Consider the following 17,848-nt stretch of genomic DNA (forward strand, 5'->3'; position numbering starts at 1 on the left):
ACTGGAGGTTGGCTAATGTGGTGCCACTATTTAAGAAAGGTGGTAAGGACAAGCCAGGAACTATAGTTTGGTGAGCCTGATGTCGATGGTGGGCATCTTGTTGGAGGGAATCCTGAGGGATAGGATTTACATGTATTTGGAAAGCCAAGGCCTGATTAAGGATAGTCAACATGGCTTTGTGCGTGGGAAATCATGTCTCACACACTTGATTGAGTTTTTTGAGGAAGTAACAAAGAGGATTGATAAGGGCAGAGCAGTAGACAAGATCTATATGGACTTTAATAAGGCGTTCAACAAGGTTCCCATGGGAGACTGGTTAGCAAGGTTAGATATCATGGTATACAGGGAGAACTAGCCATTTGGATACAGAACTAGCTCAAAGGTAGAAGACAGAGGGTGATGGTGGAGGGTTGTTTTTCAGACTGGAGGCCTGTGACCAGTGGAGTGCCACAAGGATCGGTGCTGGGTCCACTACTTTTCATCCTTTATATAAATGATTTGGATGTGAAAGTAAGAGGTATTGTTAGTACGTTTGCAGATGACACCAAAATTGGAGGTGTAGTGGACAGCAAAGAAGGTTACCTCTGATTACAATGGGATCTTGACCAGATGGGCCAATGGGCTGAGCAGTGGCAGATGGAATTGATTTTAGATAAATGCAATGTGCTGCATTTTGGGAAAGTAAAGCTTAGCAGGACTTATACACTTAATGGTAAGGTCCTAGGGAGTGTTGCTGAACAAAGAGAACTTGGAGTGCAGGTTCATAGCTCCTTGAAAGTGGAGTCGCAGGTAGATAGGAAAGTGAAGAAGGCGTTTGATATGCTTTCCTTTATTGGTCAGAGTATTGAGTACAGGAGTTGGGAGGTCATTTTGTAGCTGTACAGGGACATTGGTTAGGCCACTGTTGGAATATTGTGTGCAATTCTGGTCTCCTTCCTATTGGAAAGATGTGTGAAATTTGAAAGAGTTCAGAAAAGATTTACAAGGATGTTATCGAGGTTGGAGGATTTGAACTATAGGGAGAGGCTGGATAAGCTAGGGCTGTTTTCCCTGGAGTATCGAAGGCTGAGGGTGCCCTTATAGAGGTTTATTAAACTGGGAGGGGCATGGATAGGGTAAATAGACAAGGTCATTTCCCTGAGTGGCAGAGTCCAGAACTAGAAGGCATAGGTTTGGGGTGACAGGGGAAATATATGAAAGAGACCTAAGGGGCAACTTTTCCACACAGTGAGTGATATGTGTGTGGAATGAGCTGCCAGAAGAAATGGTGGAGGCTGGTACAATTGCAACATTTAAAAGGCATTTGGATGGGTGTATGAATAGGAAGGGTTTGGAGGGATATGGGCTGGTTGCTGGCAGGTGGGACTAGATAGCCTTTCCAACTGTACCTGAACCCGTGGGTTCTCCTTCTCCAAGTGTTGAAGGTACCTTGGAATCTGAGATGGACATGGAGAATGTTGCCAGCTTTTGCTGTCAACAAAAGAGAATGAATTTCCTCTCTGGCAAGCTACTGTATATCAGGGGCAGAGTTTGAGGAACCAGGCTCGGTGCTAAAACACCCCAGGAGCAGCTACAAAAAAACAGGCCTATGTCCATGGACTCAGAGGAGGAGGGATGCAGTGATTGTAACAAAGTCAGCCAGATCCAAAGATGTGTAGGTAAGGTGGATTAGCCATGGAAAATACCGGATAATAAGGGTATGAAAGGGAGTGGGTCTCGGTGGGATGCTCTTCAGAGGGTCAGTGTGGACTCGATGGGCTGAATGATTTCCTTCCCTACTGTAGGGATTCTATGATTCTAGGTGGACCTCATAGGATATAAATTCCCTCACTGCCGCTGTTAATCTGGTCTGATCTGGGAATCCTGGCTAACATAAAAACAGGAGTGTCTGACATCCCTGTTCACACTGAGAGCTGCCTCTGAGGGACCTGAATCAGTGCTGAAAATCAGTGCCTGAAGAAGGGCTCATGCCCAAAACGTTGATTCTCCTGCTCCTTGGATGCTGCCTGACCTGCTGCGCTTTTCCAGCAACACATTTTCAGCTCGGAGCTGAATCAGTGTCAAGGATTCTCCACGTGCAAATAAAGGATGACTTGGTGACAGGATACTTACCTCTGTGGAGTTATTTCACTTTCTATTTCAATAATAATCTAATGTCTCTTGGATGTCTCAACTGAACTAGCCTCTAATCTCATTCCAATGCATTTCATCCCATAATTGTATGGGAAAGATTTTAATGAACTTGTATTTGCATCAGTTGAAAACACTTTAAATCTGACCCCTTAGTTCTTGATCCTTTTACAAACAGGAACAATTATATACTCTATCCAGGCCCATCATAGTTTTGAAAACATATATCAAATCTCCTCATAGCTGACTCCTCTCTAAGGAATACAGTCCCAACCTCTCCAATCTATCCTCATAACTGAAGGAGAACCATCCTAAACACATTTTGTAAATCCCATTCACATCCTGCTTAAAGTAGCAAAAAGAACTGTACACAATACTCCAGCTGAGGTCTAACCAGTTCAGCATGACCTCCTCGACCTTATACTCCATGCCCCTATTAATGAAGCCTGGAATACTGCAAGTTGTTATGAACAATCTCAATCTACCTGTCCTGCTACATTTCAATGACTTCTATACACACATATACTGAGGTCATTTTGCTTCTGAGTATCCTTTGGAATTATACACTTTATTTTAAATTGTCTCTCCATGTTCTTTGTGTCAAAATATATCACCTCACACGTCTCCACATTGAACTTCATCGGCTACTCATCTGCCCAACATCAGCAGCCTGTCAATGTCCTTTTGGAGTTCTACACTGTCACAGTTTTTGTGTCATCCAAAAATTTTTAAACTGTCCCCTACACACCAAGATCTAGATCATCAATACATATCCGGAAAAGCAAGGGATCCAAAACCAATCTCTGGGGAATTCCACTACAAACCTTTACCCAGCCTGAAGATACCCATTAACCCTCACTCTCTGTTTCCTGAAACTCAGCCAATTTACATTCCCATTTCCACTGACTCTTTTCTTTTTCCCCATGAGCTATATCTTTTTTTCACTATTCTGCTGTATGGTATTGTAATGAACATGATGGTGTTCACACAACAACAGCATTGTCCTCATCAATCCTCTCTGTTACCTCTTCAAATAATTCTGGCAAGTTAGTCAAATTTGACATTTCCTTGACAAATCCATGCAAGCTGTTCTGAATTTACCCAAGATTTTCCATAGAACAATTATTTCCAGTAGTTTCCCCACCACTAAAGCTAAATTGACTGGCCTGTAATTGCTTTACAACTTTTTTTGAACAAGAAAAGGGCACAGCTAAGGTGCAATGACTAAGGAAAAAGGTAAATTGAAATAACATTGTTATTCTTAGTTTCCACAGAGGCCTCCAGCCCAGGTCTAGCAAGTCTCAGACAAATAGACACATTCTTCACTCTGAGGCTCACACTGTTCACTTGTACGCTGCCAAGACTGTGGGCAGGGGTAAAGGCAGAATTAACACTCACACGAGACATTACCGCATGCATCCTTAAATGACCATTATGTTAGCTTTTTCCTGTTTTATTTCAGATTTCCATAATTTTTCAGCATTTTTGCTTTTTGTACCACAATACTTGGCAACAGTAATTCCGTCACTGCCATCCGTGATTGCCAACTTTCAAACACACAAAGTCAAAAAGGCACTAGAAAAGCACAGCAAGTCAGGCAGCATCCGAGGAGCAGGAGAGTTGGCGTTTCAGGCATAAGCCCTTCATCAGGAATGGGGTGGGGGGAGAGGGGCCTGAGAGATGAATAAGAGGGTGGGGGGCAAGTAGCTGGGAAGGCGATAGATGGAGGGTGATTGTGACAGGTCAGTAAGGAGGATGGAGCGGATAGGTGAGAAGGAAGACAGACAGGTTAAGAGGGGCGGTGCTGAGTTGGAGGGTTGGATCTGGGATGAGGTGCAGGTAGGGGACATTTGGAAACTAGTGAAGTCGATGTTGATGTCATTTGGTTGAGGGGTCCTAAGGTGTTCTTCCTCCAGTTGTCAGGTGGCTTGGATCTGGAGGTGGAGGAGACCTAGGATTTACATGTCCTTGGTGGAGTGGGAGAGGGGAGTTCAAGTGGTCAGCCATAGGGCAGTGGGATTGTTGACTGCATGTGTCCCAGAGATGTTCCCTGAAATGCTCTGTGAGTTGAGGCTCTGTCTCCCTGATGTTGAGGAGACCACATCGAGAGCAACAGACTCAATAGCTGAGGTGGGTGGATGTGCAGGAAAATCACCTTCTCTTACTTTCAAACAGACAAGCCAGTTATTTCTCACTGTTTATTTCTCCCTGTTTGTTTCATGCTATTTCAACCTTTATTTAAACTAAAAATAAGTACAAGACTCGATGGCTAGTTGATAGATTTTGCTTTCTGCTGTTTGGCCGCTTTCCCATATCTTTCACCAGTTTACAGTGTATGGGCGGCCTGTGCAAGCCAATGAGAGAACATGGGTTTCCATTGGTCTGAGGCCTTCTTAACAAGGGTTCAGAGGTCACGTGGATAATATTCAGTGTAGTCTAAAAAAAGGCAAATATTCGAATGACAATTTCATTGGAAATGGGGTGGGGAGTCCAGAACTAGACAGCATAGATTTAGGATGAGAGGGGAAAGATATAAAAGAGACCTATGGGGCAACTTTTTCACACAGAGAGTGGTACGTGTATGGAATGAGCTGCCAGAGGAAGTGGTGGAGGCTGGTACAATTGCAACATTTAAAAGGCATTTGGATGAGTACATGAATAGGCAGGGTTTGAAGAGTTATGAGCCGGGTGCTGGCTTGTGGGACTAGACTGGGTTGGGATATCTGGTCGGCATGGACGGGTTGGACCGAAGGGTCTGTTGCCATGCTGTACATCTCTATGACTCTATGACTCTAAATTAACAAAATATGTTACACCCAGGTGGTGAGGTAAGTAAGCTCCCCACTTTTCAACCTCTTCAGTCAGATATAACAAATTTTAAAAATTATTTTCTTGCACCAGGCTATACCACTCTTCTATAAAAATGTAGTTACCCAATATCTACACTATCGATAAGGAGTCAAATACCGTATTTTCATGAGTTATATGTGTTATAATATGCTAATCTTGAGAAAAACAAGAATGAAATGCAAAATCAATCATTCATAGATACAAGTGCAAAGTTAATAAGATGTGGGCCCTTTAGAAAAGAAAGATTAAAAAAACACTTTACAGTCTTTAGGATGTCATTGAGGTATGAAGTTTTAACATGAAACCTTGATTGTTCAATCAACATTTTTTATCTTCATCAATGGCAAATTTAGAATTTTGTGTTCTGACATTTCTTTTAAATCAGTTCTATCACTGGGCACTTTTCCTACTTGGAAAATCAAGAGAGAATTTTCTCCAGTTCTGCAAAGTCACAGATCCATCTCTTCCACTCTGCCAAGAACATATGCTGAAAGGCAAGCTGGTTTGTCTATTCCTGATGAAGGGCTTTTGCCCGAAACGTCGATTTCGCTGCTCGTTGGATGCTGCCTGAACTGCTGTGCTCTTCCAGCACCACTAATCCATGTCTATTTTTAAGTTTGGGTTTATTGTTTTCAAGCTTGATAGCTACAAATCATTTTGTTCATCTCCTTACACATGTAAACCAAAACTGAGACTTTGTTTGGGTGAACATGTTTCAATTTCTCATGATAAAATAATAATTTCAAGTTCAGATAATTTCTTGCAGCATTGCTGGTGTTCCTCCAAATCATGGATACCTCCAGGTGGCCTTCTTTCACGAGACTAGCATAGTTTGGTGCCCTGGTCTCTTTCGGCAGTCCTAAGTAAGGAGGACAGCCTGGCCACCAGAACGTCAGGTTCCTGTCATAGATTTGAGGTGTCATCTTCCTCATTCAGCATGGCCTTTGCAATTATTCGCGAACATATAATGGACAGTTTCTGTATTACAGTGTTTAAAATGGTGCTCAGCTGGTGTTTAAATATGCTGCCCATGGCTTGAATGTTGGAAGGACCTAGGACCAGAGACCAGTTCCCCCTCTGTGTGAGAGAGGTGCCTTGGAAGCATAGTTATTAACGTTGGCAGTGGAGAATTGGGGGAGAAAACTCATCAGGATACTCACCGAAATTTACATTCAGCCTGAACATGAAAATTTCCAGCTCACTGCCTCTGCTGGATGCCTGCCAAACTTGCAACTCACTGCTACTACAATATACCCCCCCTCACTGTCTTGGGTAGACAGACAGGTTTGTTATTATATTTTTTAATAGAGCTTTGCGTTGAACGCAAACTGTGTCAAAACTAATTACATTTTCTCATTTTTGTTCCACATCACAATAATGAAGCAAAATAATTTCCTTCCTGAAAGGTATAAACTTTAAAGTCCAACTTCATCGAACAGCTCTATTCTTCAAATGTACAAATCTACAGTTGCTTGTGATTCATCAGATTAATTTACACCATGGCTGGTCAACTGCGTTCGAACTGCATTTAGATTAGTTACATAACGTTAATGTAATCAGGCTAGAAAGGGAATGTTCTGCGGTTAGATTGTTTTTCCAAATCTATTATTTGGAAACTTGAACTTTTACAAAACAGGGATTGAAAGAGAAGATGCAGAATTTCAAAGTTAATAACCTTCCTCAAACAAAAAAAGCTACTACTATGTCAAAGTTAATTTTATTTGGTATTTGCCACAGTGCCTATCTTATTGCAGAATTTTCATTATTTATACATCTCTTGATAAGCATAGGCAGCGAGAACAGCAGCACAGTATCCTAGGAGATGGTCACATGTGCTGCTTTAAGATTCCTGTCCTAATGAATCACTAATAGTCAGATTACACATTCACTTCTAGTGTTCATTTGATGAGGATTGACTTCTTAAGGAAAAATGCTTTTGGGTACCGTGACTCCAAAGTGTTTGATTTGCACCACACTAAGATATTTTATGAGGATTTTGCAGCTACAGTGAAGCTGGACTGTCTTCCTGAGAAAGAAACACAGTTCACAAAGATCAATTTGAGCACAATGGATTTTGGATTACACAGTGAAAGGTAAGTTCTTAAATAAATAAGTTGGCTACTTACTTACTTTTAAAATCATTATTCCTTAAATTCCCAATGTATTTTATCATCCCAATGATAGGTAGGTTTCTGGCATGTGACCAGGAGGCAAGGATGGTCTGGTCAGCAAACATTTGCCTGCTGATAAACAATTGAACTGAATTGTCTGACAGGAGGTCGATGCATTGTGAGACAAGGAAAGGACTGTTTGTTCTCTAGTCAAAGAACTGTAAAATTGTGATGGCAAATTTATATGTGAATTCCAGTATTTACTAATAAATGTAGATAATTTATAATTCTGAGGTAGTGGTGTATTGGTATTGTTACTGGATTAGTAATTCAGAACTGCAGGTAAATGTTCTGTGGACATTGGTGTGAATTTTTCTATAGCAGATCATGAAATTTGAATTTAATTTTTCAAAATCTGATATAAAAAGTGAGCTTAATGGCAACCTTGTAATCGCTGTCAATTTTGTAAAATGTGGTAATGTCTTTTAGGGAAGGAAATCTGCCATCCTCACTTGGTCTGACCTACATATGATTCCACACCTCAGCAATATGGTTGACTTTTAACTATACTCTGAGATGGGCAATTAATGTTGGCCTCACCAGTGACATCCACATCCCATAAAAGTATAAATAAATCAAAGTCAGTAACAAATGTGATACCCCTATAGAAGCTTTACTCAGAATGTGACACTGTTGTATTATTCAGTTCAATCATTACCCTGCTGTTAAAGAGCTACCTCATTAATATAAACTGATGGGAGCTGGTACAATTTATAAACTTATTCCCCACTTCTTTTGTGTGTATTTTATGCTCATCAAGATCATGCTGATCCTGGGGAATAATAAAGATCTTTTATTTTGGGCTATTGAGATTTAAATTCTCTCAATCTTTCCTCAGTGTGCTAGAGCTTCAATTGAAGATGAGTTCCTTACACTGAAAGCTATTTCCAATTTTGATATACAACCGCAGTCTTTAGTCTATAAGCACATTTGAGAAGTGAATTCTTCTAAAAGTTTTGCACCTGATTACTATTTTCTCTTTTCTTTTACAGCCATTCCAATATCCACTCTACTATTGCACAGAACATATCCTGGCCTGGTGTTATTGATGCTGAATAAGTTAAATTGGAAGCAGTGACGTGCTGACAATTAATCTCGTCAAATAAGGGTCAGTTCGAACTTTCTGTATTAATTATTTCCCATATTAGCAACGTTGAGGGGATGTGTACATTTAGGAGAAGACACTGATTATTATATCTTCTATTTTGGAGAATTGCACTAAAAATTATAAGAAACATAGAAGGAAATATGAATGACAATTGAATGGAACAGTAACATGACGAGTGGAACATTGGATAACATATATCCAAATCGGTTTGTTTTGAATCATTCTATTACTTCAGTCGTGAATTTTCAAGGATCAAAATTTGGCTGGGAGCTGGCTAGGAAAAGAATTTGTGCAAAAACAACTTATCGTCACTTGCACCTGGAAGATCTCAATGAGCCGTACATTTAGTAAGAAATTCACAAACAGGTTTTTAAATTATATTTGATGTGATGCCCAATCACTTGAAGAAAGCTCTCTTTTCCATAGCTGCTATTGTAAGTTTCGTTTCCACAATCCTGCTGACTGTGGCACTGGGGTCAACGCGATGGGTAACTGCTTCTATTCTGTGCAAAACTGGGGCTGATATTGTAAATGCCACTGATCCAGAGATGGTAAAGTTTATGGGACAACTTTACTATGGACTATTCCAGGGAAGAAAGATTCGACATTGTGGTCTTGGAGGACGGTGCTCTAAAATCACAAGTAATTATATTATATTTGAAGATTTTGGTTTTGTCGTGTTTGGTTTGCTATGTGATTGGGTGTGTGACACATTGAGTTAACACATTCACTTTTCACATTACTGAAGCCCAGGATAAAATGAGACAATGCTAGGATGAATGTTCCCTTTTGTCTCAAAATGGTTAAAATCTAATATGAAATGTTTGTTTATGAAGTCTGAAACTATTTCCATGTGAATATAATGGCTCACTCTGCTAAATTGGAAAATTTAGCACAAAGTGACATCAAATTGTCAGTCTCACTGAACATTCGTAACCAAGCTGTTCTTCACAATATAAAACAGGGGGTATTTATCTGGTGATCATACCTGCATTGGGGATGCTCCTTGCGAACACTGACATTCCTCACCAGGAACAGCACAATCAAAAACAAAAAAACAGTTATATTTCACTTTATATCAGAAATGAACTTTTACATAGATACTACATAATGAGAGTTATGCATGTGTCCAAGTTTTTTTTTAAAACACTTCATTTGAAGGAAACCCAGAATCAAATTAAATTGTAAAAGGTTATTTTCATCCATCAATGTGCATATTTTTAAGATCCGTTGTTTGAGACTTAATCAAGTGAAAAAATAGCTGAAGTGATCACAATTTAAAACGAGATCAATTGAAGATTATTCCGTTTGACATTTAGCTTTACTGTGCCTGAAGAGGACACATACCACCATTAAATATCAGTGAAACATACAATTTGGTAAAACCGCATGGTATCTTCTGCATACAAATGAAAATTAATTTGTATTAAAAAATTAAGTTGACTTGAAGAAGAAATTGCTTTTTAGATAACAGGCGGATTACTTAAAATGAGCATCCAAAATCCAGTAAAGCTTGTAAAACGACCAACCATGTATTGCAGTTATTGCATTTGATCTATAGCAAGAATATATATCATTTTGAAATTGTTTTTGCACAGTTAAGTTCAGAAAAATAATGAAAGTGAAAAACAAATTGGATGCCATGCAGATATTGTTCTTGTCTTTACCCTGAATGATAATCAGGCTTCATGTGTTCTACAATGTCTGAATGCTTCTCTCTGCCAGACTACTACCCACACAGTGGAAAGTTACCTCCATAACTTGTGATGCAGACTTCATTAAATTTCATTTTCAACTTAATATTATACAGTAGTACAGTTTCCCCCCCACCCCCCACAGCACTTGCTGCTTTAAAATAAGAACAAAGCAACCTGATTTATCAAAATTTGGAGATGCCGGTGTTGGACTGAGGTGTACAAAGTTAAAAATCACACAACACCAGGTTATAATCCAACAGGTTTAATTGGAAGCACACTAGCTTTCGGAGCGATGCTCCTTCATCAGGACAATCACCTGATGAAGGAGAGTTGCTCCGAAAGCTAGTGCGCTTCCAATTAAACCTGTTGGACTATAACCTGGTGTTGTGTGATTTTTAACTTTGATTTATCAAAGAAATCGCATAATTTGGACAGGGAATTGGATGATAATTGTAAGATTATACCTCCTGTGGACACAGCATAGTGATAAGGCACACAGGTGATGTTATTAAGGTAGCTTTTTGGATAGAAACCCATAGAATCAAGTACAATGCTGTTTCTAATCCACCATAATATTATTTGCTAACTTTAATGGTGAATAAAATCAGCGGGGATTGTAAAACCAACATTGCATTAATTCCCCAACCAACAGACTGACTTAACTTTTCACACTAGCAGAATGTAAAGTCAATGATCTGCCTCGTATGTTGGATTTCCAATCCAATATGTTATGTGCCTCATAGCATCTGGGAAATTCTTTGGAGCTGCTGCCATCTTGCTGCCAGTACTTCATTGAATGAGTTACATAAATGAGTTTCACAGTGCTCCTGGTCAACTAAGGCCAATAGAGTGTGAACAACACTGAGGAATTTCTTGGTCATAGAATTTACATCATTGGCCCTGTGCCAGTGACAGTGCACCCGGTACTCTGTAATCCTCTCATCTTTAATTCTATGTCATTGATTTTCCCTTATTACGCCTTCATACTGTTTCAGGGGAACAAGAAAGGGTAATGTAGAACCATAGTACCATAAAAATGTAACAACACAGAAAGGAGCTTCTCAGCCATCTTGCCAGCTCTGGCTACATAAACTATTCATCCTTCATTATCTTACTTACCATGACCTGGTCTATAACCTTACAAGTTCCAGTACTTCTGTTGCAGCTTCAGGTTCCTTTTAAATGGGTTAACGGTTTCCACCTCAGCCACCAAAATGGGCAGTGAATTGCAGACATGCACCACCTCCTGAGTGAAAAGGAGTTTCCTTCTGTCCCCTTTAATACTTCAAACGTTCAACTGACCTCTCTGCCAGAGGAAACAGATCTTCCCTGTGCACTCTACGAAGCCCCTCATCATTCTGTACACTTCAATTAAGCTCAGCCTCCTGTGTTTTAAAAGAAACACCTTAGCCTATCCAATCTTCCATCATAGCTGTAAATTTCAACTTTTAGCAACATTGTTGTAAATCTTTTCCGTACAGTTTCTAAAACAATTTTGTCTATCCTTGGTGACCAGAACTGTACACAAACCTCCAGCTGTGACCTAACCAGTGTCTCATATAGCTCCAGTATTACGTCCATGTTTTTGTACTTAATATCTTACCAAATGAAGGAAAGCATTCCGATACTTTTCTGCCACATACAGCAAGGAATTGAGAACTGGGTCCTCTGGAACATATGGGAAACTGTTTTCCATTTACAAAAATGTCCATTGACCTTTTACCCTTTGCTCTCTGACACTGAGCCAACTGTGGATCCAACACGCCACATTCCCCTTTATCCAATGGGCTTTAATTATTCTGAGTAGTCTGTTGTGTGGGACTTTGTCAAATGCCTTACTAAAATCTAAGTGGACAACATCCACTGCGTTACCCTCATCAATCCTTTTTGTTATTGCCTGAAAAATATATTAAGACTCTCACTTGACAAAACAATTTGACTATCCATAATTAAACCGTGCCTTTCCAAATAACAGTGATTTCTGTCTCTCAGTCTTAATTCTAGTAATTCACCCACCACAGAGGTCAGATTGACCAACCTATAATTATTTGGCCTATCACTCTTATTTTGAATGATGGTCCAACACTGCACAACAGAAGTACATCCTTTGGTACTTCTTTTGTATCTAGTGAGGATTGGAAAATGATCCTTAGAGCATTTGTCATTTACTCTGAAAACAAAAAATGCTGGAGATCACAACGGGTCAGGCAGCAGCCATGGAAAAAAAGCAAGCTAACGTTTCAAGTCTAGATGACTCTTCGTCCCTTGTTTCCTTTAACAGCTTAGGTTACAATTCATCTAGCCCCAATTATCTACCTTCACGAAGGTGAGCCCCTCCAGTATTTTCCTTCTCATTATACTTACTTTATCCAATAGTTTATCCTCTTCTCTTGAACAAGAATGTCTACATCAACCCTCTCCTTTGTGAAGACAGAGACAAAATACTCATTAAGAGCCCTGCCTACATCCTCTGTATAGGCTTAATCCTTTCCATAGCCATCCTCTTGCTCTTAATGTATCGACAAAATATTATTGGATTTACCTTAATTTTGTGAGCAATTTTTTTTTACTTTTTTAATTTCCTTTTTCAGTTAACCACTGTACTTTCTATTCTCCCACAAAATGCAAAAGATTATGGGACACAACATAGGAGACGGTCTAGGAATGTTGCTGAATAATTTAATGAGATCATAAGCTCAGTTTCTGAAGGAAGAAAAGAGAAGGAAAAGCACTTAGTCAAAGGAGTATAGTTTAAATGAATAGGAATGATTTAGAGGGATACGGACTAAATGCAGGCAAATGTGTCAAGTTCAGTTTAGGATACCTTGTTGGCATGGGCGATTGGACTGAAGGATCTGTTTCCATGTAGTATGACAGTGACTCTCAATTCTACAAGTAACTGTGAGATACGCAGGTAACAGGTCCAGGTTTATCTTGAGTACTCTGGACAGCACTGGTCACCGTACCCTGCCTGTGCAGGTTACAAAGAAGCTGTAGAGGAGAGCAACTAAGCTATTAGTGGGAATGTCACACCTGAGCTAGAAAGTAAAATAAAGAAAAATGAAAATTTTTGCACTAGAGATAGAAGCTCAAAGGATGTGTTATCACAGCAATTTGAGAGTTATCATGAAAATAAACACTAAAAATTGTCAGTGATTACAAACACCTCTGGAACCTGCAACATGGACCCACCCTAAGAAATGAATGGTAAATAGAGAGTTTGAATATAATTCTTTCACATGGGGAAACCAGAGATGAGGAACAGATTGCCAGGGAATAGGCGATATCAAGACATTAAAAATAAAACTGGATCATTTATTGTTGATGAAAAAGTTATAAACGATGTATGTCTTAATGCTACTGTTGAGAATGCAAGTTTTTAGCTGTCAGGTACTAAAATATTTTTAAAATGACCTTCTCCTGTTGTTATTTTAGAGAGGCATTATCATATTTAAAATAAATAAGTTAATGTCCTGGTTAAATCAATGGCATGGTACGTTGGCCTCAGAAATTTCTAAGCTACCCTTTGCCATTAACTTTGGTATGGGCCAGAAATGCCGGAAATGGATTTTCAAGCTGTGTTTACTGCTTTATTTCTAAAGAAAATCTGGTTGCCATAAAATTCAGAGGTGTACATGGTGTGAAACAATTTTCATTCAGCTGAGGAGCTCTGAATTTATGTAGGAATTCACAATGGCCAAAACAAATCATTACCTATTCCCAACAATTTCCCCATCTGTTCGCTAATACATACAATGCTGTTGGTCTTATTTGATGCCTTTTCCTTAATAAGTTAAAATCAGTTTTCCAAGTCAAAAGGTAAAGCACTGAAGATTTCTCCACAGCTGTCACTATTGTCATTGTATAATTCATCATCAGGAAGGACAGTACAAGATGATTAACAAATTAATTATCAATTTTTTCTTATTTTTCCATTTACATTCCATCAAGAAACTCATAAAAGAGGTTGTGTGGTTGTATTCTTTGGAGTAGAAATCCTGGCCATTTTTTTCCCCATAACCTATGGCAGTAAACACTCTGATTTAAAGCTGTTTGGTCCTGTCCTAAATAATCAGCAGCTAACTCAGCACTGATTAGACAGATGAAACCGAGGACCTACTTGTACTACATTAGATTACTTACAACGTGGAAACATGTCCTTCGGCTCAACAAGTCCACACCGACCCTCCGCAAAGCAACCCACTCAGACCCATTCCCCTACACCTAACACAACAGGCAATTTAGCATGGTCAATTCACCTAACCTGCACATTTTTGGACTGTGGGAGGAAACCGGAGCACCCGGAGGAAACCCACGCAGACACAGGGAGAATGTGTAAACTCCACATAGACAGTTGCCTGAGGTGGGAATTGAACCCAGGTCTCTAGTGCTGTGAGGCAGTAGTGCTAACCATTGTGCCACCGTGCCACAACATTCTCTAATTTATTAACTGACTCAGTGATATTTGGGACGAATAATGGACAATTTCTATAAAAATGGAAAATAATTAATAGTTTAAATTTTAAACTCAACATGAAAGAAAATGAAATCGTAAAAGTTTAACATTTAAAGCCAGAGGCAACTACACCCAATTTGAATATTATTGTGATGTCACTAGCATGACAGATTCTATTTGCACATCAATATAAATGTTCTTGTAAGAAAATGCATGCACAAGCTACTATATTTTTTGTCTGGCTATTGTCTTTTCTAATCTATATTTTCAGTTTTTCCACAGCTGGTGAAAACGCTGAATGCAGCTGTTCATATTTTGGTTATATTTTTTATCTGCCTAGCGATTACATTTTCTGTGGTCAGTTTTGGGTTTTGTATTTACAATGCAGTGAAAATTCCTTACCAAGCCATAAAAGGACCAATGGGCATCTACCTCTGGACCTCAATTGCAAGTAAGTGCATGGAGTGTAATCATCCTTAAGTTGTTCCCACCCTATTATATTCTATCGCTAACATGACCAAACCTCATTAGTAGTGTGTTTCATTTATGTTAAGATAAAAATAGCTCATTTAATCCATATTTGAAGTTGAAGCTTTGTAACAAAGCGTTCTCTAAGCTGAGGTGCATACGTTATTTGTATTGCATAATTCTGCAATATTTGCAGAATAGAAAAATCTGCACAATTCATCCATTCTTAATATAGTTAAAAATAACACAACACCGGGTTATAGTCCAACAGATTTGTTTGAAAGCATAAGCTTTCAGAGCACAGCTCCTTCATCAGGTAGCTAGTCTAGTAGCTATCTGATGAAGGAGCAATGCTCTGAAAGTTTCTACCTTCAAATAAACCTGCTGGTGTATAACCTAGTGTTGTGTGACTTTTAACTTTGTCCACCCCAATCCAACACCAGTACCTCCACATCATTCTTAAATTAAACAGTTTAAACATTTCAACACCAAATAAAACTCCTTCCAGGTTGAAATTTTGCTCATATAATGTGATAGTTAAATCCTTGACATGATACTTCATAATTTTGTAGCTGGATTAAGTTGCTGGCATGATCATAATCTCTGGACATTTTGTATAACTTTAAATTGCAATGCAACCACAATACTTTTCATTCTAATTGCAATTATTAATTGTGCACTTGTTTAAAAGCTAGAAGATTTCTATTTTAAAAGTCTTTTGATTTTATTCTAAGAAACAAAATGATTCTACAAATAGTAACTTATAGCCTATACAAGAACTATTTTAACAGTTACAAAACTAGTCACATGCATTGTATTACCAGATTGGCTGCTATTACGAAGAAAAGGGGCTAGCACTGCTGCCTTGTAGTACCAAGGACCCAGGTTCGATTCCAGTCTCGGGCAACTGTCTGTGTGGAGTTTGCATGTTCTCCCTGTATCTGCGTGGGTTTCCTCCCACAGTCCAAAGATGTGCAAGTGAGGTGAATTGCCCATAGTGATAGGTGAATGGGTCTGAGTGGATTACACGTCAGAAGGTTGGTGTGGATTTGTTGCCTGTTTCCGCTCTGTGGGGAATATAATCATCTACCCAAATTCTGCCTTATACAAAACAAATCTGTGGAAGAAGTTCACCTGTTTCTCAGATTAGGGTATCTCATGTTTTATTACAGATTACACAATGCATGTTGGTTCATACAAGGGGGGCTGTGTAGTTCTATAATCCCACTTGATATTAAATAGAATATCTGTGGTATATTGTGTTTGCAGGTTTCACAAGTTCTGTGGGTATGTATGTAGATTGAGTTTCACTGTTTGACAGGGACTCTATATTGGCATACTCAGTGAAGTGTTGCTTTAAATAGACTTGTCTAATGTCTTTATAAATAGCTTTAAAAATATTTTTAAAATTCATTACTGTGCACCACCAAACCTTAAACAGATATATCACTGCTCCTTTATTGCTGCTGGGTGAAAATGTGACAATTCCACTAACACAAGGACGATAGCGATACAATTTCAAGGCCCATGATACCTTCTCAGGGCAGCTAGGGTGGGAAATAAATGTGATCTTGTCAGTATTGCCAAATGCTAAAAGTGAAAAAAAGTACTTTTTGTGTCTATTAAATATTTTGTAAGGCTGTACACTAGGTCTCATGGCCAAACGTTACTTCCCTTTGATCTCTCCATACTGATTTGCCATATGTCAAAGACCATTCCAGAGACCTCCAGGGTGAGTAAGCCCCATAGACAGTGTCTGGCCCTGCTGGATGGGAAGCATGACTCCCCATCCATGAATCCAATTCTATTTCAGCAAAATCTTTTAAATCTTTTAAAGAAATACAGCATTAACAAAGGTTGGAACTTAAGAACAGTCATTTTGGATTGAAAACATTAACTCTGTTTCTCCCTCTACAAATGCTGCCAGACCTCTGAGTTTCTCCAGCATTTTCTGTTTTTATTTTAGATCTCCAGCATTTACAACAGTTTGCTGTTATTTTCTTCTAATTCTATGTTGCATTTACACTGGTTTTCTTTTGCAGGTCTATGTGGACTGTTTGCAACTGTGTGCTTTATTTCTGCTGTGAGGCTTCATCGGCATACAGAGAGAATTGCCAATTTTCATGAACATGTTTTTAAATTCATTATCCTTCAGGAATACTTTGATACCTCTTTCTGGTTGTGCGTGGCAAGTGCGGTTGTGCATGTAGCCAACATGTTAGTAGTCAGTATCAGTGGAGTGCATTTCCCAAAACTGAAGACCAAAACAGAGGAGGCAAATGTCACACCTGAAGACCTAATGTATTAGTAAATGGATGTTATAGTTATACAAAAGATTATTATTGGAACTATCAGCAAGATTAAACAGCTTCCAGGAGTTAAGTGAATTTTGTTACTTTGTGACAAAGGGTTTCTACTTGGTAAAATACAAGTGATATTGCTCCAAGGTTAAAAACAAGCACTTACCATATTTTCTTCCTGAAGTAAAGTGTCGTCAATAGTATTTACGATAAATTGCTACTGTCTGCGTTTAAAAGCTTATTTTCTTTGTATAACATTCAGTTGATACTCTAATAATATATTTGCTTCTGCATGTATTTTTAGCTTTCTTTTCATATGATAGTTTTATGCCCTTACTGATGTAAATGTGATTGTACACTAAAATATAGAAGTTTAAGGGTCAGAAGTGATGCTTAGAATGCTCAGTATATATTTTGTAAAAGGTTAGTACAACAATATTTCAGAACAACGTCCGAGCTAAATAAAGCCTGTGCCATTACTGTATGTGTTTTCATCCCAACATACCAACACTACTCACTACTCGTTCAATTTTCCTCTCTATGAAGGTTTTTACTATATACCTGTTTGGTCATCGACTTGCAGATCAAACATCTCAAGAAATACATTTCTGTGATGGCAGGTCTATAATGACAACAATCTTCTCCATATGCCAGCTGCAAGAGAAGTA

General features: G+C 38.8%; 1 protein-coding gene across 1 annotated transcript; it reads left to right on the forward strand.

The window, feature by feature from the left end:
* Positions 1-6,880: 6,880 nt before the first annotated feature.
* On the forward strand, positions 6,881-17,633 carry clrn2 (clarin 2). Its single transcript, XM_072579441.1, has 4 exons — positions 6,881-7,073; positions 8,144-8,901; positions 14,684-14,863; positions 16,923-17,633. The coding sequence occupies exons 2-4, from the start codon at positions 8,649-8,651 to the stop codon at positions 17,186-17,188; spliced, it is 699 nt and encodes a 232-aa protein (XP_072435542.1). The 5' UTR covers positions 6,881-7,073; positions 8,144-8,648; the 3' UTR covers positions 17,189-17,633.
* Positions 17,634-17,848: the final 215 nt, after the last annotated feature.

The sequence above is a fragment of the Chiloscyllium punctatum genome, chromosome 1 (genome assembly GCF_047496795.1).
Source record: "Chiloscyllium punctatum isolate Juve2018m chromosome 1, sChiPun1.3, whole genome shotgun sequence".
NCBI classification, from domain to species: Eukaryota; Metazoa; Chordata; class Chondrichthyes; order Orectolobiformes; family Hemiscylliidae; genus Chiloscyllium; species Chiloscyllium punctatum.